At 46.3% G+C, this 22,526-nt stretch overlaps 1 protein-coding gene across 1 annotated transcript in view; it reads right to left on the bottom strand.

The window, feature by feature from the left end:
• The window catches only part of BARX2 (BARX homeobox 2), a 57,448-nt gene extending 52,141 nt beyond the window's left edge, over positions 1 to 5,307 (bottom strand). The window contains exon 1 of the mRNA XM_081114042.1: positions 4,742 to 5,307. Coding sequence (XP_080970168.1) covers positions 4,742 to 4,928 — 187 coding nt within the window. The 5' untranslated portion in view covers positions 4,929 to 5,307. The remainder of the gene's footprint in view (positions 1 to 4,741) is intronic.
• Between the last annotated feature and the right edge of the window lie 17,219 nt (positions 5,308 to 22,526).

Here is a 22,526-nt window from a genome sequence, read left to right as displayed (position 1 = left end):
GCTCCCAGCTCCCAAGATCCTACGGGGTCTGGTTTCTGACTGAAAGCCAGAGCTGAGTTTGGGGAGCCACAGGAGCCAACTCCAGAAAGCAGTAGCTGGCTCCCGACCTCCCTACGAAGTCATGATACCCGTCCGCACCTCCTTTCATTTTTCACTGCGATGACACCCAATCTTTGTGATTAAAAAAAGAAAAGAAAAATGAACCCAAGGACACCACCCCAAAGAACTTGTTTCTCTTGGACCCACCAAAGGATAAAATGTTCTCAATGCCACCTCCTCAGATAAACACCCTTCCCCAAATGCCCCTTTTAATTGGCTGGTTGTCTGTGCCTTGGGTGTGACTGCAGGAGTTTACCCTGAGTGTGTGACCACGTGGGAAAGGTCTTTCTACTCCTGGGTACCCTAACGAGAAGGACAGCGTGGGTAGCACGGATGGAAACGACACCCACGCTGATGTGACCCTAGCACTTTGCAAAAAAGTGTCTTCTTCTAGGGCAGTGGTTGGGCAAACTGCGGCTCTCAAGCCACATGCGGCTCTTTGGCCCCTTGAGTGTGGCTCTTCCTAAGCCTCAGGAGTATCCTAATTAAGTTAATAATAATGTACCTACCTATATAGTTTAAGTTTAAAAAATTTGGCTCTCCAAAGAAATTTCAATCATTGTGCTGTTGATATTTGGCTCTGTTGACTAATGAGTTTGCCGACCACTGTCCTAGGGGACACTGGTCTATGATCCCTTCCACCTCTATACCTCCAGTCAGCTATGCAATAAGACTGGCCAATCACGGACAGATTCAACAGGATCATTCTGCCAGAGAAGGGGGAAGGAATTAGACTATGGTTTAAATTTTTTTTATCCTCACCCAAGAATGTATTCACTGATTTTAGAGAGAGGAAAGGAGAGGGGGGGGGAGAAAGAGAAGGGGGGAGAAAGAAACATCAATAAGCCACCTCTCATAGGCATCCCAACCAGGGATCGAACCGAAAACCCAGGTATGTGCCCTGACCAGGAGTCAAACCCGAAACCTTTGGTTTACAGGAAGATGCTCCAAACAACTGAGCCACGCGGCCAGGGCTGGACTACGGTTTCAGTGGAATAATTAAAAGTCACGTACTGGTCATGGGTTGTAAAATATCCAAATGTCTACATTCACCTCCCCACAAATATGTATGTGCAAGTCTGCGGTAAATCTAGGTTATACTATAAATAATTATAAGTAATTAGCACAAATTATAAGCACAGTCAGTTGGTTTCTCAGTATCCTCCTATGAAAATTCTGAGAGTAAACTGTGACATCCTTGTTTTTGTGAAGCGAGTTATTCATTTGTTTCCAAACACCCCTCAAGTTTAGAAACTCTGCCTGTGTCTAAAGATCAAACTGAAAGAGGGATCCCCCAAAGCTACTGTGCGGGTACCCCATCCCCCTCAGCCCTGCAGTCTATTCTGTCCTGGAGGCCAGGTTTCTGCAAGTGACTCTTCCACCAAGAAGCATAAATCCCAACCAGAGAAATCGACAACACACTGCAGACTTCAACAGAGTTTACGACACCCTAAAGGGCACCTCATGCTTGGCCTTTAGTCACTGTCTATTCTCTAATGTTGATGTGTGATCGTTATTGATTCCCAAATGGCAATATGTTTCCATTCTGAGTGAGGATCACTGTGATCAAACTGAAAAGTAAACCAACATGTTATATACCAAATTAATTCTGAGCGTATTGCACAGCTCAACAAGGGTCTGCAGAACACACCTGTTTTCATATGGAGGCTTTCTTTGCGCTTCGCTTTTTAAATCTTATTTTAAATGTAATGATAAACGTTCCTTTCATTTGGCTTAATTTCCCACACAAGGTTCCTTCTCAGTGATTATAATGTGACTTAGGAGATCCCCTGTGATTTAGAAACAGCTTTCTAAGACTAAAATCGCACCATTTGTAATAAGAAATGGGCCTGTGAAAATAGAGAGTAATTTTTTGAAGGTGAGTATTCCATTAAGGTTAGCGTGCCTGATAATAAATCTTTGTCAGGTGATTACGTAAAATGTTTCCATTTCCCAGTTTACCGGAACTCCAGATCTTCTGCCTGAGGAGATTCAGTATCATGAATTGATATTTGAATTATTAATCTAAAGAACATGGACTGCTTAACTATGAAGAGGCCTTTTCGATGCGATCGCTTTCTTTCCACCCCAATTTTATATACTGGTTATGCAGGGTGGTGACTTTTTGTATCTTGGTTTTCATTGTCTGACCTGACAAAGTTCACTTCTGTTGTTTATTTAAATCTTAAAACAGCAGACCAAAGGATGAGAAAGTTCAGTAACTTTAATTCCAATGTGTGCCTTTCACTTGATTTGAACTTTTTAATGCATTGGTTCCACCAAAAGTGCTAGTTATCTTGATACAGAAAAAAACTACAGTTTCATTACGGGTGGCGGGTGCCAAGAACTGACTGCTGTTGTTTTTTAATTAATAAAAAAAAAAGATTAAGTTCATCCAAGCTAAGATTTTTGATCCTGAACATAACCGTTAAAAGCAACAAAATGCTTTGAAAGTAGGGTATTTGCAAAACCTTTGCGAAGTCACTAATGGGATTCCCATGATCTAATACATGTAAGGCTTTAACTGTAACCGTAAACCCACTGAATGCTTTGGGTCTGAAAGTATGGACTATTGTAGCCAGTTTTTATGGGTTTAATTCCACTGGCAAATCCCAGTTTCTGTATCTTAAATCTCAACGAGAGCAAACTCACAACACATTTTCAAAAGAACAATGCATAGAAAGCAAGCCCTGGGATGAGAGGGCAAGAAAACCAGCCACGACCCTCTCTCACGAACCATCAATGAACACCAGAAGCACAAAACTGAGCAACGCTTTTAGTTCATGATATACGCGCACAGTTCTCTTTTAACTCACAGCCTCAGATGAGTCATTTTATTTTCCTCTGATTAATTTCCCACACAAGGTCCCGTAAAACACGGCACTTAGCCTTGACGGATAACTGGACCACTGATTTCAGAGGCTCTTTATTCCTTGTTTTCTTCTATGATCCAGTTCCCAAACTGATAAAAGTCAGAAAAGGCTGCCTTCAAATCAATGCATGCTGCAAAGTTACTAAAAAACAAACAAACAAACAAACAAACAAACCTGCAGGCTCTATGCTTGACCTGAGTGTTTAGAAGTTGTTCTGTTTTGTCCTGGGAACCTCCAGGTAAGTAACCTTAGCAAGGCGCATTGAGATTTGTGATTAAAACAGATCTTCTCTGTTTAATTTGTGATGAAAAGGATCTGAGTTATTGTAGCAAATGATTAAATTTATGCTTAACACAAGATGCAGCCTACCTCCCCTATCCAACATCTATGAAAATTATTCACCCAGGGTTTTTACGCAGCAGGCACACAACTGTAAAAATATCAACATCAAGGATATCTACCTTGTTTCTAAAATGTCCTATTTGTTTCTTGTCTTGGCTATTTCTGGATTTTTAAAATTCAGTATTACAAGTTTTGGTATGGGCTCTTAGGCCTAATTCCCCCTGACGGATAAAATTTATTTTACAAAGGTGTAATTGAGCATAATACTCATGTTATAACCAAATACATGTAGGCACAATTCGGTTGTAAGAGAGCTTTATGGTATGTATTTACACACATATTCACCGACTATCCTACAGGGACTTCCAATGGAACCAACAGAAAGTAAAGGATTTCAATCACTGCCCAGGTCTTGGCCTGGCCATTCCAAAAACGTTTTTGAAAGCCACTGCTAGCTCTTCAGTTTCCTTGTTCAATGTAAATATGACTAAATTAATTTACGTCATGCCATCCATGCAACAAACATAACCTCAAAGGGTCTTTTGGATTGGAAATGCCACGTGGACACCTTGAGTTGAAAGCACCGTCAATAACTTTTTTAATAAAAATTGCTTCAGCCTTTTGTTTTGTGTTTTTGTTTTTGCTATCCCTACGTTTAGATAGTCTCAATTCTCTTCATGTACTCAAAGTGTTTTTTTTTAAATAAATACCTTTGGATTTATTTTCTACATAAAGCTACGCTTTTTTCAGCATATTTATGAAGTGCTCTTGATCGTCACTATTGGTCTTAGTTCTTGCAGAGAACGAAACCCAGATGTGAGGAATGTTTTTATTGTTATCACAGTTGTTTTTTGGTTGTTTAGTTGAGTTTCATTTCGTTTAGCAGGCACAGAAAACTAATTCCGCTTACAACACAGTGCGATATAATCCGGAGCGATTTCCCCCAAAGGGAGATCCTTTCCAGTCAAGTTCAGTGAATATGGGATTTTGTCGAGAGCCTTCGCATACCGCTTTCCTTGAAAAATTCCCAGTGAAGACAGACGATTGGAGTTAACTCAAGGCGAGAAGCAACACCACTTCCTGAAACAATGTTTTAGGCGCTGAACCAGGTCAAGAGTTTGAACTTTCTGACCGAAAACCCAGGCAGCGCTGGGAAGCAGGAAGCGCCCTCTGGCTCCGGCGACCCGCTCCTGGGGCGCGTCGCCTTTTCCCTTTTGTTCCAGCCTAGTGTCCCACACCTTGACCAGCCCTTCCCAGGGATCGCCTTCTCCCAGACCGAAAAGTGCAGCCGCCTTAGCAATCTGCCCGCCACTGAGAATTCTAGTCCTCTCGCCCTCGGATGGGAGGACAGAAGAGCTAAAGCGCCCGACACCAGCGAGAGAGTTAGCGCCCCCTCCCCCCCCCCAACCCCCAGCGGGGCGCCTTACCGGTACAGGAATGCAGGGGCTTGGGTCGCACGACCAGCGAGGGGCACACGGAATAGAGGGAAAGTTTCTCAAAGTAGTCGCAGGTCTCTTTGGAGAGGATCTCGTCGATCATGAAAGTCTTGTAGCGCCGCCTGGCTGCTTTGAGTTGGCCGGGCGAGGTGAGCCGCAGCTCCGCGTGGCAGTGCATGGTGAGCCGGGGCCGCGGGGCTGGCGCACCGGCGGGGGTCTGTGCCCGGCGCCTCGGCAGCCGGGAGGCGGCGGAGCCCTGCCTGGCGGGGCGCGGAGGGGAGCGGGCACCGGGCGCGCCGGCCGCGCGTCTAGACCCACCCGCAGATCAGCATCTTCGCCGCGCCTTTTTGGGGACGCCGCCACTGTCAATCAGCGCGCGCTTCCTGCAGGGCCGGGTGCGGACTCACGCCGAGGGGCGTCGGCGGCCGGGAGCCCGCCTGTGCCAACTCGGCGGGAGCCTGCGCGCCGCGTGCCCGTCGCCCTCCTCGCCTCCTCCCGCCTGCGCGCGTCTCTCGCTCTTCTGCCTGACTCTCTATTTTAAGACACTCGCTTTGCCTGTCCTCCCCGCCCCTCGGCTGGAACAACCTCCAGGTGTGTATGTAGCGTGCGCGCTCGAGGGTGCGCGCGGTGCGGGGAGCGCGCACTGCCCCGCCCGCCGGCCTGGCCTACGCGGGCCGCTGCCCCCAGAGCGTCCCAGCGCGTCTCCTTCGCGCGCATCTCACTACCCACCTGGCCCCGCTCCCCCCGCCTTCAAACCAGGGACGGGCGGGTATAGGTCCCTTACTAGGAAGAAGCCGAGTCCTCGGCGACCCCAGAAACCAATGTGCCCTTCTCCCTCCGGGCTAGGACCCCCGCCGGCCCGGTCCCGAGGACTGCGGCCGCCCCTCCCGTCCCCTGCGCTCGCTGCCCGTGCGAGCCGAGCATCGGATGTTTGCGCCGATTGCAAACTTGACTGCCCCATGGAGATCCCATACCATGGATGACCCTTGCCCTGTCCGCTATCCCAGTAATAAACTGTAGAAATAAAAAAGTAACCAACAGAAGTGTGCATTCCTTTTTATTTGTAAATTATGTATAAACTTTTTAGGTCGCCAGCGCCGGCGTGCCCTTCGCAGGCAGCGTGTTCGCGGCATCTCGGACCAGGGACACTCCCGGCAAAGCAACTTTTGTCCCCCTTCCCTCGCCACGCCGCGGGGTTCCAGGAGCCGCAGAGACACACGCTCATTAAGCGGCTGGCCTTCCTCCTCGGCGCCTACCGTCCTAGTGCGTTCCCAACCGCGTCTGGAGGAACTTTTGTTTTCAGTTGTGATCGTTGGGCGAGGAGACCCCCCCACCCAACCCCCGCCGCCCAGCCTTCGCTCCAGGGAGGCTCCCACTGCCCGAGTCCTGCCACCGCGCGGGCCGTGCGCGGAAACCGCCCCGGGGCGCCGCGTTCCCACGGTGTGTCTCCAAATTGATCTGCGCGGGGCTGAGAGGAAATCGAGAATTAAAGATGCGGATCGCTTTCTCCGAGACCGAGTTTGGGAGCTGGTGACGTTTCCTCACTCGAAACCTGGAAGGGGCCCGAGTCGTGGCGAGGTTTCCCGAGGAGCTGCTTGCCCGGGAGCGAGTCGCCGCAGAAGCTGGGCGACCCCACCGCGAGAGCAGGCGGTTCGATTCAGAGGGACACAGGAGGAACTAAGCACTGAACACTTGGAGAAAATAGGTAGTAATAACCCCAATCAGGGCCGAGCGCCAGACACGGCACCTTTAAGAAACTTCCTTCCCGGGGTGCTTGTGTGCCCCTCCGCCCCCTCCTCTTTATTTACAATCGTTTTTCCTTTACTCTCCTAATCCAATCCGGGCAGAGGCGGCTCCAGGTGTCCGGATGGTGGCGCGCGTCCCGCGGAAGGTCACCGCTCTCTGGCCCGTGCGCGCCCCGGCTCTGGCGGCAGCTCCCGCGGCGGATCCGCTATCCCGCGCGGGGCGGAGGGCCGCACCTGGACCAGCCCAGCATCGCCGTCTGGCGCTGAGACCGAGGGGTTCTCCTGGAAGCAGGAGGAGCAGGGACCAGAGGGGTCCCAGGGGCGCGGCGTTCCGGCCGAGGAAAGAATTGGGTGGGGAGTTATAGTTAACCCGTGGAAAATGCGGGGATGTCGGCAGCCGCCGAGAAATGGGTGTTTGGCAGAAATTGAGCGCCGCGTGCCGGGGGCGACCCCACGGCCAGCGCGGACTGCGGGGCCGATCGGGCGCTTGCGGGCCAGCGCCTGGGCGACTGACTCTCCGTTTCACCTTGCGACCCGGTCGAGGCACTGAGCGTTGCCCGCTCCGACTCTTTTCCCAGGCCCTGCCGTGCGCTCACGGAACGCGCGCGCTCCAAATGAATCTCCGGGGCCCTCCATCCTTTCATGCCCCCTTTTCCTTAACTCTTTTCTCATCCTCCTGACTACGTTAGCCTCTAGGTCTCTTCCCATTCCTTTCACCGCTCCCTCCTTTGCAATGTTCCCTCCCATCCTCCCACTGTTTGCGCCACTTTCGTTCTTCTCTATCCAACTTCCCCTGTCTCTTCTCTCTTCTGCCCTTGTTTCCCTTCTCTCCATCTTACATCCCCGTTTCTCTTTTTCCTTTCTTTCCTTCTCTTCCTTTTCTCGATCTTTCTCCTCTTGATCTCCTCCTTCCCTCTCTTTAGACCGGGATCCGGAGCTGCGCGGGCTCCCGTGCCCCTGCGCCGGGGCGCGCTGACAGCTGCGGGCAGCGCACAGAGAGGGCAGCGCGCGCGGAGGCTCCAGCCGCCTGGCCCCGGCCGTCTCCCTCCTCCCCGCTCCTACTCCACTCCAGGCACAAACTGCGCCCATACTTTCCTGCAGACTGGTCCTTTGATTTGAAATCTGCCGTGTTCCAAGTCGCTAAAGAAGTCAGACATTTCGATTCAACAAATCCTTTTGTTTTCCATCTTTTCTGTTTTCTGCTACGGAGACGAACTAGCTCAGAGGGGGTCTGAGGACCTCCCCAGGTTGTAGTGGGGAGAGAGATTCCAGATCTTGGAGTCTGGAGCCTCTAGCGCTCCATCCTGTATCATCGAAGCTGAAAAAAACCCTATTTTTTTTTTTTCATTTGTAAGTGGTGATCATAACACCTACTTCTCAAGGTTGGCCTTTCCTACATATTCCGTTCCTTTATGCGAGCAGTCCCCTTTGTGGAAATGCCCTCCGCACCCCAGGCCCTCCCTCCTCCTCGCCCCCCAAAACTCGTTCAAGACCCATCTCAAATGTCACCCGCTCTGTGAATCGTCCGCTCGCTTCTCCACTCCCCAACGCTGTGATTCCTGCCCCTGTCTTAGTGGTCCCTTGACTGTCTTTTGCATGTTCACGTCACCCACTAGACAAGGAACTCCTGGTGGGCCAATCTCTGTTGTTATTCATCTGATATCATCAATACTAGCATGTGTCTGGCACTAGGTGTCCTGAATTGATGAATGCGTGAAAGGTGGGATAATTATATAATTATACAGACCCAAGCACAAGATGGGACTTCAAATCTTAACTAGTTGAACTGAATTTCTTTCTCCTCCAATGAGTCTCTCTCCTTCCTTGATATTTTGGTTGTTTAGTAATAGCTGCTACAAGTCCCCATTTTGCCCTCACCTCTCTCTTTTCACTTCCTCTCTCCTGCTTTCAGATTGTGTATGTGTGTGGGGGGCGGGGGAACACACCCCAGCTGTCAATCACTGACCTGGGGCTTTGGTCAGGAAGAGTCAGGAGTTTAGTTTCCAACATTAATGAAGTGGCTGGAACAGCAAACATCTGCCAAAGAGACCCAAACCTTTCCAGCTGCTGGAGACCCGCAGGCACTTCCCAGCCTCCTGTGACCATACCCTGGCAGTGTCTGTCCCTGTGTCTGGGGAGGGGACCCACAGAGAAGGAAGGGCCCATTTGCACCCAGCTGCTTAGGCAGGCACAGAGGGGAATGGAAATTCACACCCTCCAGGAGGTTTCAGGAGGTGAGGCCCCCCCCACCCCCCTCCCCAATCTGGCACCTGCTTCCCCGGAAGGCCGAGCCAGAAAGAAGGGAGCAAAAACACCTTTGCAGCCCTGACCGGTTTGGCTCAGTGGATACAGCGTTGGCCTGCGGACTCAAGGGTCCCAGGTTTGATTCCAGTCAAGGGCATTTACCTTGGTTGCGAGCACATCCCTGGTGGGGAGTGTGCAGGAGACAGCTGATCGATGTTTCTAGCTCTCTATCCCTCTCTCTTCCTCTCTGTAAAAAATGAATAAAATATATTAAAAAAAAAAAAAGAACACCTTTGCAAAGCTAGGAGGCTCCGGGGACTAGAAACCAAAGAATCCTCGTTTCCCATTTCAGCACACACCCAGTCTCACCACTCAACTAGAGCATGACACTTAATAAAACAAACAGTCTCAGAGTGGCATTGAAATGGCAACGAGGATCTACCCCTAGGAGAACTTGCCTGATTTTTACTTTGACCGCCCTTCTAGAATCTCCGGCGTCCTCGTCCATGTAGATCTTCCGAAGCAGCCGGGACATGTCTGAAAAATACACTCATTCATTCCCAACCACCACCTTCTCTCCAGAGCGGGGGTGGGGAGGGAGGAACAAAAGCACTTCTTACATTCTAGTCAAGTGTCCTTAATCACTTGTATTTCAGTCGCTAAGTTTTGAAATAGTTTCAGACATGGAAAAGCAACATAGGGGAAGCCTTGTAAGTTAATATTCCCCCGGGCCCCAGGGCCATGCCAAAGCTGCCGTCTGCGGAGCCCGGCGCTGCAGCCTTGCAGCACAAGAAGCTAAAGGAGGTGGACGAGGAGCCCAGCTCGGTTTTTAAGGGTGATGTTCATTTACAAAAACTGCTCTCATACATCGCAAAGCATCCTTTCAGGAGAGGGCACTAATGCAGTCCATTTGATCAGTGGCTTAGAAAAGACTGGGGAAGTCCTTCTATTCTTCACCCATCTTTCTGGAGGAGAAGGTTAAACTGGGTGGGGGGGGGGGAGACCGTGGCTATATATACAGAGGGTCAAACGTTTACAGGAAGAGTAAAATCACAGCAAATCGTTTAAATATTTAAAACATTTTTAAAGCTTGGCATACAGATTAAAATTGTTTGTTTTGTGCCGAAACCGGTTTGGCTCAGTGGATAGAGCTTCGGCCTGCGGACTGAAAGGTCCCAGGTTCGATTCCGGTCAAGGGCATGTACCTGGGTTGCGGGCATATCCCCAGTAGGAGATGTGCAGGAGGCAGCTGACCGATGTTTCTCTCTCATCCATGTTTCTAACTATCTCTCTCCCTTCCTCTCTGTAAAAAATCAATAAAATATATTTAAAAAAATAAAATTGTTTGTTTTGCTCACGATTTCCCCTTTCAAATTGTGCTGTTCTAACACCAAACAGCCCTATTTCTGCCAATAGCCCCAAAGATAGAGCCAGGAAAATAAAATTCAATCTCTTCTATTGCGGTGAAAATAGATACGGAAGTTTGGAGTAACATTGGTTTTGACTACCCCCCTACCCCCCCCCCCACATGATATCCCTTTACTAATAAGAAAGCTGCAACAAGAGAGAAAAGCACTCCAACACGCAATGGGTGAGTGAAAGAACTTTTAAGTTAGACAAATCTGGTTCCGTTCCCACTTAGCCATTTCCCTGACCTCCGGTTTTCAACCATAACACATGGGTGATGATGGCCAGCTCAGAGGTTTCTTGGAGGATCCCTGGAAGTCCGTGTGCACGGCACTCACCCATCATTTGCCAGTCTCCCACCACCTTTACTTCGAGTTCAATTTAAAAAGCAATTTGCTATTTTTTTTTTAAATCACAAAATAAAACTGCATTTGAAAAGGCATCAGTGCCTCTGCTGTTTCAGACGTGTTTGGGATTAGGTTTTGCTCGATGCTTAACACCCAGGATCAACCAAGAAATAAAGAGTGCGAGGAGCAGGCATGGGGAGTGGGGACTATCATTAACTAAAGGAAACGGCCCTGGCCACCAAGGGTCCCTAAGTGCTACTGAACACCTGGCACACAGGACCACAGACTCCGCACACCTGCAGGTGCCAATCATTCCAGCCAGCACTTTTTAGGAGACTGGCTCATGTATAGCTGTCACGTTTTTTTATTGTCTGCAAAAGAAATGCCATGATCTTGCACCCACGGGTGACGTCTCAGCCAAATTATTTCATAAAGTATTTTTTATTCTCTCCTTGGCCTCAAGCAGGCCTCAGCCAGGTTTTCTGTGAATTTCCTGTAGTTTTGCCTAACACAGGGCCCGTCAGCAACACACAGGAGGTAGGATTTCAAAGAGAACAAGTGGTTGGTGGGTCTGCCATTCCCCTCTCCAGATACCAAGGACCAGACGGGCCCTGCTTCAGCCAAGACGGAGCAGGACCTGCGGAGCCAGTCTGCCTTCTGAACACAGAAAGGAAAACACACTCACAGCTTTCAGGGTTACAGAAATCCGCTGGCGTGATTGTTATTCTGCTAATTAACTCAGAACAACATTTTACCCAGAACTATGGGTGCAGTGTGCCAATCAGAGAAGGTTATAGTGTCGGCTCATCAGGTTGTTAAGAGGAAGTTTGTACAAACTCCTGGACACAGGTGCTAAGCACCTACTTAGGTCAAAGTGGAGAGAGAGTGTGTGTGTTCACTCGTGGCTGGGTCCATGGTCTGTACGCTTGTTTTGTATTAGGAATGAAGAGAGGGGAAGGAAATACAAATAGGAAAAAAGCGGGGGGGGGGGGGGAGAGATCTGAAAATTTTCTTTACTAAACTAATTCAGGAGAAATCCTTAGTCTTCGAGGGAGGAAAGAGGAAATAGAGCCAAGTGAATTGCCTAGCCTGAATTCTCAGCCTAGGTTAGCAGGCTTTCATGCGTGGGATGACATGTAGACGCTTTTTCTATGACATAAAACCACAATTTGAAGTGTTTCTTGTGACGATAGGCTTTTAAAAAAGGCAACGTTGATTTCCGTGAGCTATTTATAATGACTTTTGAAAATCACCCATAGAGGTTATCACCTCGCCAATATTCTCAGAGCAAAGTGGGAGAATTGAAAAAATAATATGGAAAATCCTGGTGTTAAACATTCGCGTATAAAAATGCTCAAACATTAAGAAAATGCAAATGTTATCATTTGCTAGGTCATCTAAGTGGAATAAAAGTTTGCTTAGAGTTGTACATTTGGGTGGGTTTTTTTTTATGCCCAGAAATACTTCATGTCACTTTGAGCAGACGCCTCAGCGGCAGTGTTTATAGGTCTTCAAAGCGGGAGTTCTCCCTGCTGACTTTCACACGTTACAGGGATGCTCAGATCTAAATAGGCCGCAAATTACCAAAGCAAATGAATGAGATGGTGCCAATCTCTATGCATTTCAATGACAGGAGCAGCCTGCCCTTCTCATCGGGATTGGAAGCCATCACAGAACAGAGACCCCGCCATTCTATAGCCAGTCCACATTCTGATACGTGTGCTTAAGTCAATTAAGTGAGTCTCTTAGATTATGTCTACAGACGCTACCAAAACATCTGGCCGTTTCAATCAGTTCAATCAAGATCCTGGCCAAGGCAGGGTGGGAAATTAGTCAAATTAGTCATTGGTATAGGCAGAACAATGGGCTGTTTTCTCAGCGTAGTGAGAAGTGGGTGTAGCTCAAAAGGTTTGGGGTTCCTCCTCTGACACCAGAACACAGTCCATAGTTCCTGGAGGAGGTTGTGATTTTTATCAGTTCATGTTTGGAAGGTGTACTGACAGATCTCCAGGACAAAATGTCATGGATATGAAGATGACCTCACCATAGCCAGTCTCGAAGACACTGCTGTGTTCAATTGGATTCTGGGTTCTCAAGGTTGGGGCTATGCCAGAATTAAGCTAGAACAGGGCTCACTAAGTGTTGAAAAATAAAAGCAGCAGCACTACCAATCACACAATAATGCGTATCCCCCTCTAATTTATTGGCGCTTCTATGCCCATGTGTCTTTACTTGAAGGAAATCTAACACATCATTTGAATGACCAAATATTGGTGAACACAGCTTTTCATCTGAACCTCTGTTGCACAAAATTGCTTCTCTACGAAATCAAAATAATACAGTCCTTTCATCTCTTATATGATGTCATCTATGGGTACGTGGGATTTCAAATCATTATCTTTATGGATTACATAGAGACAGCCCCACAGAGAAACATATGCTCAGTGGAGGGGAGGGGAGTTTCAGGATCCCAGCCCAACATTCTGCTCATGTTACCTCATTTTCCTTTGGCATTAACATTCTCACTCATGGGCTGAAAACCTTCTGATCTGCAGTGTTCGAAACCATGATGAAATCTGTATTAAAATGCAGCTCTCACTTGAAGACATTCACTGGAGGAAGAAAACATTGTTATATTCATTTGGGGGTCACATTAAGCACAGATAACCTGTCAGTCTAATTTTTGTGGCTTTGTTTTCTGTGCATTGATTTGAAGTATGTTTTTAAGTCATAGACAATTAAAAATAATTACTGTCATAACTGAATAATGTAAACTTGATATTAAGTCCGAGATGACTCACCCTCCCACTGAATATTCCAGAGTACACAGTCTCTTAGATTGAAGTCTGTTATCACTTGTTAAATGTCTAACTTAATTGTTGAGTTAATTGCTAATTAATTAGTTTTAAAAAGTCTTTCTGCCTCCTCTAGGAGGGAAAGTAGCTCTTTACCTCAAGGATGAAGAAATGAAAAGAAATCCAGTTTTCTAGATAGGAGAAAGATAATTTTTGAGAAAGAAAAGAAATGTACCTACAACTTCAGTATAAGGGGAATCTGACTTGATGAAAAACTAGAAATTATAGCTCATAGTTCAAACAGGTCCAGCAAAGGAATGATGTTTATGTAGTGAAGGGGAGTTTCATTTTGATAATTTTGGTGTTGAGATGGGAAGTTGGGAGGATCAAGACTTTTGGAGATTAAGCAGGACTCTAGACGAAGAATAGGATAAACTAGGGACATCAAATAGTGGGGGGTGGGGGTGGGGGTAGGGGTGGAAGGTAGATGGTAGTTGACTTCTTGTGGAAAGAACTAGAACTTCTTTCCATCTGTAAGGACTAACTATGCAAAGTTTATGCCTTGATTCCTTACAGCCCTGAAGCCAATGGCCTGCAGAACAGAAAGGAAGCCAGTCAGGAGGGAAGGTGTGGGAGAGAAGAGAGAAAAAGAGAGGCTGTCAGTGAGCAGAATCCGCAGATAGGTTCCTGGGAACCTCAACATGATGATCAAGCTTAAAGAAAAGTGCACAACCTCAAACTCACCCTTCAGAATACACACACACACACACACACACACACACACACACACGAATGCTAAACAGCCTACAAGCAGGTTACTCTCCTGATGACAAACCAAGGAGGAATTTACAAGGTAATGTTGTGGAATACAAAGACCCAAACAAAAAAAGCCTAAATTAGTCACCCACCCTCTGTGGTAATGTAAACTGGTATGACTTTTCTGGAGGGCAGTTTAGCATTGTGTCTCAAATTCAAAAGCCAGCCAGCAATCCCAACCAAGGAATTTACACCAAGGCTGTGGCTCTCAAACATGATCGTGCACATGGCAATCTCCTAGGAGAGCCTGCTGAACAACTCCCGGCTCCTAGGGGTCCTCCCCCGGAGTCCTTTAGGGGTGAGTACTGACATTTTTAAACAACCGGCCCTCTTGATTGGACTACTTTTTAACAGACAGGGTGCTAACAAGATAACAAAAGTGGGGAAACGCTGTAAGCAGGAGCAAACGTGTTACTTGTAAGATTCCTTAAAATGGCAGGAAACTGCAAAATCTGTTCCTTCACCTCTCGGAACCTCAGTTCACTTATCTTTACAATAAGTACTCATGCTCACGGCGTAGTTGTGAGATTAAATGAGAATTCACATAAGTGATTTAGGCGATGGCCGACACACGTTGTGAGAAATGAATAAAAGTTCGCTATTATTATGGAAATGTTGAGGGGGAAGCAAATTAAAATAATCGAATGTATAATAGAATCCAAATGTTGAAACCTTGTTTATATACCTATGTATATAAGTGCATGCAGAGAGACCCAAAATCATGTTCAAATGTTAACCGTCATCATTTCTTGACGGCAGGCTTTTGAAGGACTTACTTTCCTTTCTGTAGCTTTGAGTATTGTTGGAATTGTTTTACACTTAACATTCACATATTCCCCCAAGATATTGTTTTACATTCAAAAATATAAAGGGTACCTCACTAATACCTTACATTTGCATAACACTTCAGAACACTTTGCAGAACATTTCCAAATACCTTACGTCATCTGAGCTTCACACAGCCCTGTGAATGAAAAAGGAGGTAGGAGAGGGTGGGGGTAAGGGAGAGAGATCAACAAAAGGACGTAAGCGGAGAGGGTGGGGGTAAGGGAGAGAGATCAACAAAAGGACGTAAGCATGCATATCAGCATAAGCGGTGGACGGTGGACGCAGACAACAGGGGGTGAGGGTGAGGGCAGGACTGGGGGGATGAGGGGACAATAGGGGCATAAGGACACATTTGTAATACCTTAATAAAAATTAAAAAAAGAAAAGAAAAAGGAGGCGTCTTAGCATTTCTGTTTTGCACATGAAGAAACTGAGGACGCCCACACAGAGCTGAAGTTGCAGACTAGTCTCAAACACAAGTTTTTTGAGTCCAGGTTCATCAAACCTTCTACTGGGCAATATTTCCCCACTAATCACATATATGGATTATAGGATTCCAGCTTTACAAATGTCTACTTTCCACTTATCTTCCCCATTTAAAAGGTGTTAAGCACTGGATGAAAATGGAATAAACTGAATATGAAGAAAGCCGATAGGGGAATATATTGCAGTCGGGATATATCAAAGCCAGACCTCTGCTAGAAACCGAGTTCTGCAACTTTGGTTACTAGTAACCCTCTAAATATAGACATTCCCACTCACCTGTTAGGAGCTAACAAATTGCATGATCAAAGAGTATGGGTTGGTGACTACGTAGAATGTGGACTGTCAGCGGGGTTTAGCTGCGTCCTCACACGGTTTTCACCGTCTAGCCATGCCGCCCAGGCATCTGACGGGACTCCAGGGCCAAGCCGGGGTGGCTGGCGGTTGACCAAGTCTGGAATCAGGAGCGGGTTTTAAGGGCGCAGCGAGGTCTGAGTTGAAAGTGTCCCGTTGCTGCCCTCTACCGGATGGAAAGGCAGCTCGGCGTCTGTGCTGTGGAATCGTGTCTCCCTCTATTGGCAGAAAAATCATTGCAAAATTGAAAACGGGCTCTAGGGAGGCGCTGAGTCCAACCGTGCTCATGACTGGCCGCTGGTCTCAGAACATTCTCTTGGCATTGGCAAGCTCTGTGGTCTTCAGGAGTCCTCATTGGATGGGCCTTCGACACAGACATTTCAGTCATCCTACCAGCGGCAAACAAGTTCTCCTCTGGGGGGGGGGGTCCCTTAACCTCAGTTCTGTGTCAGAGGGGTCACTAGTTGCTATTCTTTCCTAAACTCGTGCAGCAGATCAAGGGACACTGTTTAGATTTCACAAGGAAGGCTCTTTGCTGGCCTTAAACCAGTGATGGCGAACCTATGACACGCATGTCAGAGGTGACATGCAAACTCATTTTTTTGGTTGATTTTCTTTGATAAATGGCATTTAAATATATAAAATAAATATCAAAAATGTAAGTCTTTGTTTTACTATGGTTGCAATTATCAAAAAACTTCTATATGTGACATGGCACCAGAGTTAAGTATCAAAAAACTTCTATATGTGACATGGCACCAGAGTTAAGGTTTTTCAAAATGCTGACATGCCGAGCTCAAAAGGTTCGCCATCACTGCCTTAAACTCTAGGTTTAGCCCTAATATCCTCACTGTCACGGATTTAAGTTCTCCATCTAAAATAACACACAACTTGATTCTACTTCTGTTGAGTAGGCAGTGATTTTTCCACCGGTGTGCCGCAAATATTTTTAAAACATGCAATAGCCTGACCTCTTTCCCCTTCGATTGTCAAATAAAGAAATGACAACAGCCAACACAATAATAACCGTCTGGTGTGGACAAATAAAATTATACCTATTTTTTGTCAGATTGGCAAAAAATATAATGTGTTTTTGAGGGTGCTACAGAATTTTAGTAATCTATAATAATAAAAGGGTAATATGCTAATTAGACTGGACGTCTTCCGGATGTCATTCCAGACGTCCTTTCTGACAAAGCCGGGGCCCGAGGGAAGCTGGCCAGGGTCCCGGGTGCCTGCAGGCGGATGCCAGAGGGAAGCTGGTGCTGGCAGCGGGGGGGGGGGGGGGGGGGGGAAGAAGGCCTACTCCTGCACAAATTTTCATGCATTGGGGCCTCTAGTTAGTCAATATGTGTCTTGAGATGAAAAAGGTTGAAAATCACTGGAATAAGGACATTTAACAAGGGAGGATCAGAAAGCAGCATATAATACAAGTAGAAAGTCTACACCAGAGGTTCTCAACCTGTGGGTCGCGACCCCTTTGGCTGTCAAACGCCCTTTCACAGGGGTCGCCTAAGACCATCCTGCATATCAGATGTTTACATTACAATTCATCACAGTAGCAACATGACAGTTATGCAGTAGCAATGAAAATAATTTTATGGTTGGGTCACAACATGAGGAACTGTATTTAAAGGGCCAGAAGGTTGAGAACCACTGGTCTACACCAATGACAAGATCCAGAGCTGTGCCCCCCTCAGTCCCCAGGACCACAGCTGAAGAGGATGCAGCTTTAATCCGACCTAAGGATGGGGATCTCAGCCACAAGTACAAGGCCTACTTTCCCAAGTTCATCTCAGGGATCTAATTAGTGTATGGTGCTAGATATCTCATCTGTTCAGCAGCCTGTGCATACATTTACAGGTAATTATATATGTTTGTCTGTTTTGGACCCTATCTTAATGTACCCCGCTTGTGTGGGTTGGGTGCACTTATGGTAGTGTGAATTTAGAGGTGGCATCTGGTCTTCTTTGACTTAGGTTAAAGCTGAAGGTCTGAGAAAAGAGAGTGGAGGGTCTGACTCAAAAAGGAAAACTTCAGAGGTGAAATGTTAATAACAGAATAAACGTAAAAAAGAGAAACAGGAAGAACTCATGTTTTCCTACCAGGAGAGAAAGCCCTGACACTGTAAACTGCAAATTCAAAACTGCTAGCGACTGTGCTATTGTCCCATACACGCCTAGGTCGGCGTTCTCTCTCTCTCTCTCTCTCTCTCTCTCTCTCTCTCTCTCTCTCTCTCTCTCTCTCTCTCTCTTCAGTGGATCAACCAGAGCAGTCAGTCTTGCCAGGTATGAAAAACAAGCGGGCATATGACTACAGCCACCCCTCCCCCTCAACAAAACCTTCAAAACAAAACGCCAATTCATGTGACCTGCTCAAACTACCACAAAACTACGGACAACGATTCAGAAGCTGGCAGAGAGCGGTACTGCATTCCTAATGGCTGTTTCGCCAATCAGGTAACGGAGTGTGGGGGTAGGATATTGTTACAGTTCTGGGCATTTCATACCTTGTTTCTGAATGGCACTGTTTTCCTCTAAGCCTTGCATTGTATTGCTTTAATTGTGGCTATCCATTGCAATTCTGTGGCGGAGAGAAATATATACAAATTGAATATAGAGGTAAATTATACCACAAATATTTATTGAGCATCCACTTTGCCCAATAATTCTCTCTCATCATTTGATGTTTCTATCTTTCTATCCCTCTCCCTTCCTCTCTCTTTAGGATCAATAAAAACATATTTAAAGATATATTAAAATAAATGTGTATATATGTACATATATGTAAATTTTCTAAGAGAATAGAAATTAAATGTTCTCAGCATATACATATATGGGAGTTGATAGATGTGTTAATAAACTAGACGGGGAGAATCCTTTCACAATGTATATGTATATCAAATCATATTAAAAATCTACACTTTAGCCCTGGCCAGTGTGCTCAGTGGTTGGAGCATCAGTCCACACACCAAAGGATCATGGGTTTGATTCCCATTCAAGGGCATGTACATGGGTTGCAGGTTCCATCCCTGGCCTCAGTCAGGGTGGGCGCCCAGCAGGAGGCAACCAATTGGTGTGTCTCCCTCACATCAATGTTTTTTTTTCTCTCTCTCTCTACCTCTCTCTCCTCCCCTCTCTCTCCTTTCCCCTTTCTCCCTCTCTTCTAGTCTCTCTAAAAATCAATGGGAAAAATATCCCGGGGTGAGGATTAACAAAAAAAGTTTACACTTGAAATATATTATAATTTTATATGTCAGCTATACCTCTAGTAAAGCTGAAATAAAAACTTAAAAAGCATAAGTGAAGGATCTAACTGGAAAGTTCTCCAAGGAAGACACACAAATGGCAAGTAAGCACATGGAGAGATGTTCGACATCATTCATTAGCAGGGAAATGGAAATGAAAGCCACAGTGAGATATCCCTTTATGCCCATCAAGATGCTAGGCCTGCCCTGCGAGGTCCCCCTACCTATAGTGCCTCTGAGAGGCTAACAGGGTCTCACAGGTGCTCTCAAATGAACTGGTCCCTTTAGTGCTCTTCCTAGAACTGGGCGGGTGGTAAACCCATGTGCCCGGCATCCCATCAGGAGGGTGAGCGGGACTTTCTTTGGGGTCCAGCACATTGCGGCTGTTTTCTTTTTTCTTTTTATATATATATTTTATTGATTTTTTTACAGAGAGGAAGGGGCAGGGATAGAGAGTTAGAAACATCGGTGAGAGAGAAACATCGATCAGCTGCCTCCTGCACGCCCCCTACTGGGGATGTGCCAGCAACCAAGGTACATGCCCTTGACCGGAATCGAACCTGGGACCCCTCAGTCCTCAGGCCGACGCTCTATCCACTGAGCCAAACCGGTGCTGGCTGTTTTCTTTTTTCTTAGATGATTTCTCTCCCTGGAAACTCCTTACTCTCCCCTGCATCCTAACCCTAGAGTGTTGACCCAGTTCAATAGATGCTCTCAGCACACGTGACCCCAGCAATGGCCGTGGCCGTGGCTCTGTCCCAGGGGTCTCCTAAGCCCACACACAACTTACTTCTTGGTCTTCCTGTTATGTTCAGCCAAACAGGCTTCGATCCCATTCAGACCTAATGAAAATCCCCTAATTCACGTTACTTCTGTTGGCATAAGTGACTGTTTCATTTTATTCCTACCTTTCCCGGGGTTGCATTTTTATTGTTGTGGTTCCTAGGCAGATTGGCCTTGGTGGACTTCTTTCTCTATTAAAAAAAAAATACTACAAATTATATTTTAAAAATATGAAAATTGTATTAAAAACTTGCATTGGCTTAAAGATGAGTATATCACTATTACAGAGCAAAACATGTTCCTCCACCTACAAGTTCTTTTTTTCCTTCTGATTTTAAGAGAAATGAAAGCATTTTGGTGAGTCTGGTTAAAATAAATAAACAGAGGCCAGCCTTGAAAATGCCCTGAGCAGACACCGCCAGTTTAGTCATACAAGGAAGCTTGAGTTAGCTCATTTTGCAACGCTAACTTAACCTGGGTCATTTCTTGCTTATGCCTCTGAAAATCATACGCAAAAGTTAAACTGTTTCCCAAGGTTGACATGAGGTAAACACTGGCCAATTCCCTATCATTTGAGAAAATTATAATCTTGTAACCAATCACTGCTTTAGGAATACGCAGTCACTGCTTTCTCACTATATAACAGTGATGGCGAACCTTTTGAGTTCGGCGTGTCAGCATTTTGAAAAACCCTAACTTAACTCTGGTGCCGTGTCACATATAGAAATTTTTTGATACTTGCAACCATAGTAAAACAAAAATTTATATTTTTGATATTTATTTTATATATTTAAATGCCATTGAACAAAGAAAAATCAACCAAAAAAATGAGTTCATGTGTCACCTCTGACAGGCGTGTCATAGGTTCGCCATCACTGCTATATAAGCTACTTTATAACAATATACCCCAGGGCCTCACTCCACGTTTCGGGTTGAGGGCCCTGGTTTGCAAACTGTCTTTCTTGGCGTGTGCACCAAGCTTTTGCTAATGACTACTTTGCTGATTCATTGGTTTTACTTCTTCTATTTTTGAACTTTGAAAGTCCCTAGAAATACTGTGCACTCGGGGCACTGGGGCCTTCTGAGCCCATCTTTGTATCCCTAGTTCACAGCCTAGTATGTTCACAGCCAATAGCCAATACATGTTTGCTGAATGAGGCAAATATTCCAGAAAGTTGTTTGGGAACCAATTGAGAGAGTAGTTTCAGAAGCAGTTTCTAAACTGTGCGTTCTACACAAATAAAAAGAATTGGGGGGAGGGAGAGAGATGCTCATTTGGTGAATGGGATTCAAGATTTCATTCAGAGGAAACACCAGAATGCTAGCAGCATTCAAAGGCAGAGCAGGAGGAACATCAAAGACAGCTTTGACCCCCTGCAACATTTAGCAAAGCCTTGGACCTGAGTGGCTGTCGCCCCTGGATTTGGACAGCTGTCAGGGAAAGCAGCAGGAAAGGGGAACAGACATATGTCCAGACGCAGGCAGCATCAGCCTGTGAGAGAGGCTCCACAGGCCCCTTTCCACCAGATGGCAGTGTGTCAATGGGGAGTTGACTATTAATGACTGTTCTGATTCCGGAACAGAGGCACCATGTGTTTGGATTATTGCTGATAAGTTTTCTTGTCATTATCTAATGAGGCTTTTTTTAAAAAAAATCAAGAGCAAAGAATATAGCCCTGCCGGTGTGGCTGTCGACCTATGAACCAGGAGGGCACATGTTTGGGTTGTGGGATCAATCCCCAGTAGGGGGTGTGCGGGAGGCGGCCAATGAATGATTCTCTCTCATCATTGATGTTTCTATTCCCCTCTCCCTTTCTCTTCCTCTCTGAAATCAATAAAACTATATTTTTTTTAAAAAAAGAGCAAAGAATATAAAAATGAGTATGTTATCATGGTCTTTGCCTACAATTAGATTTCAGTCAAGACACGCAAATAAAAGTGAGATTTATTGATAGTCACGATACACACATAAAATCATCATCATCAATTACAAAAGACGCTTGGTATGGACTTTTCATTGAGTTGACTTTGGTGAAACTTCTTCTGAGTCTTGTGGATAGAAATGGATTCACTGGGTGAAGTTGTGAATTGTGTGGGCGGGGCCTGGGATACTAGTCATCGTGAGAATCGTCCAGAGCTGGGTATGTGCCACCATGCTGGAGGCCTTGCCCTGCGCCAAGCACAGGCCCAGCCTCCTCCCCTCAGCAGTGAGGACTCACAGAGAACTCCGCCTGGCATCACAGCCTCATCCTACTAACCTGCAGAGGCAAGTGCCCGGGCCTGGGTCTTGGGGCGACGGCACTTGAGGTAGTTTGCTAGGACCACCATAGCAACCTACCACAGACCGATGACTTCAACAACAAACATTCGTTTTCTCACAATTCTGGAGGCGAGAAGTACAAGATCAAGGTATCAGAAGGTTGATTTCTTCTGGGACCTCTGTGCGTGGCTTAGAGATGACCGCCTGCTCCCTTGTTTCACGTGGCTTCCCATCCATAGGGATCCGTGTCCAATCTCCTCTTCTTATAAAGACAGCAGTCAGATTGAACCAGGGTTCATTCTAATGACTTCATTTTAACTTCATTGCCTCTTGAAAGACCCTGTCTCCACCCTGGCCGGTGTGGCTCAGTTGGTTGGGTGTTTGTTGTCCCTTGCAGCGAAAGGTTGTCAGTTCCATTCCTGCTCGGGCACATACATGCCTGGGGTTTCAGGCTCGATCCCCAGTAG

Source organism: Myotis nattereri (genome assembly GCF_964212035.1).
Source record: "Myotis nattereri genome assembly, chromosome: 19".
In the NCBI taxonomy this organism is placed as follows: Eukaryota; Metazoa; Chordata; class Mammalia; order Chiroptera; family Vespertilionidae; genus Myotis; species Myotis nattereri.
This window is presented reverse-complemented; position numbering and strand designations above follow the sequence as displayed.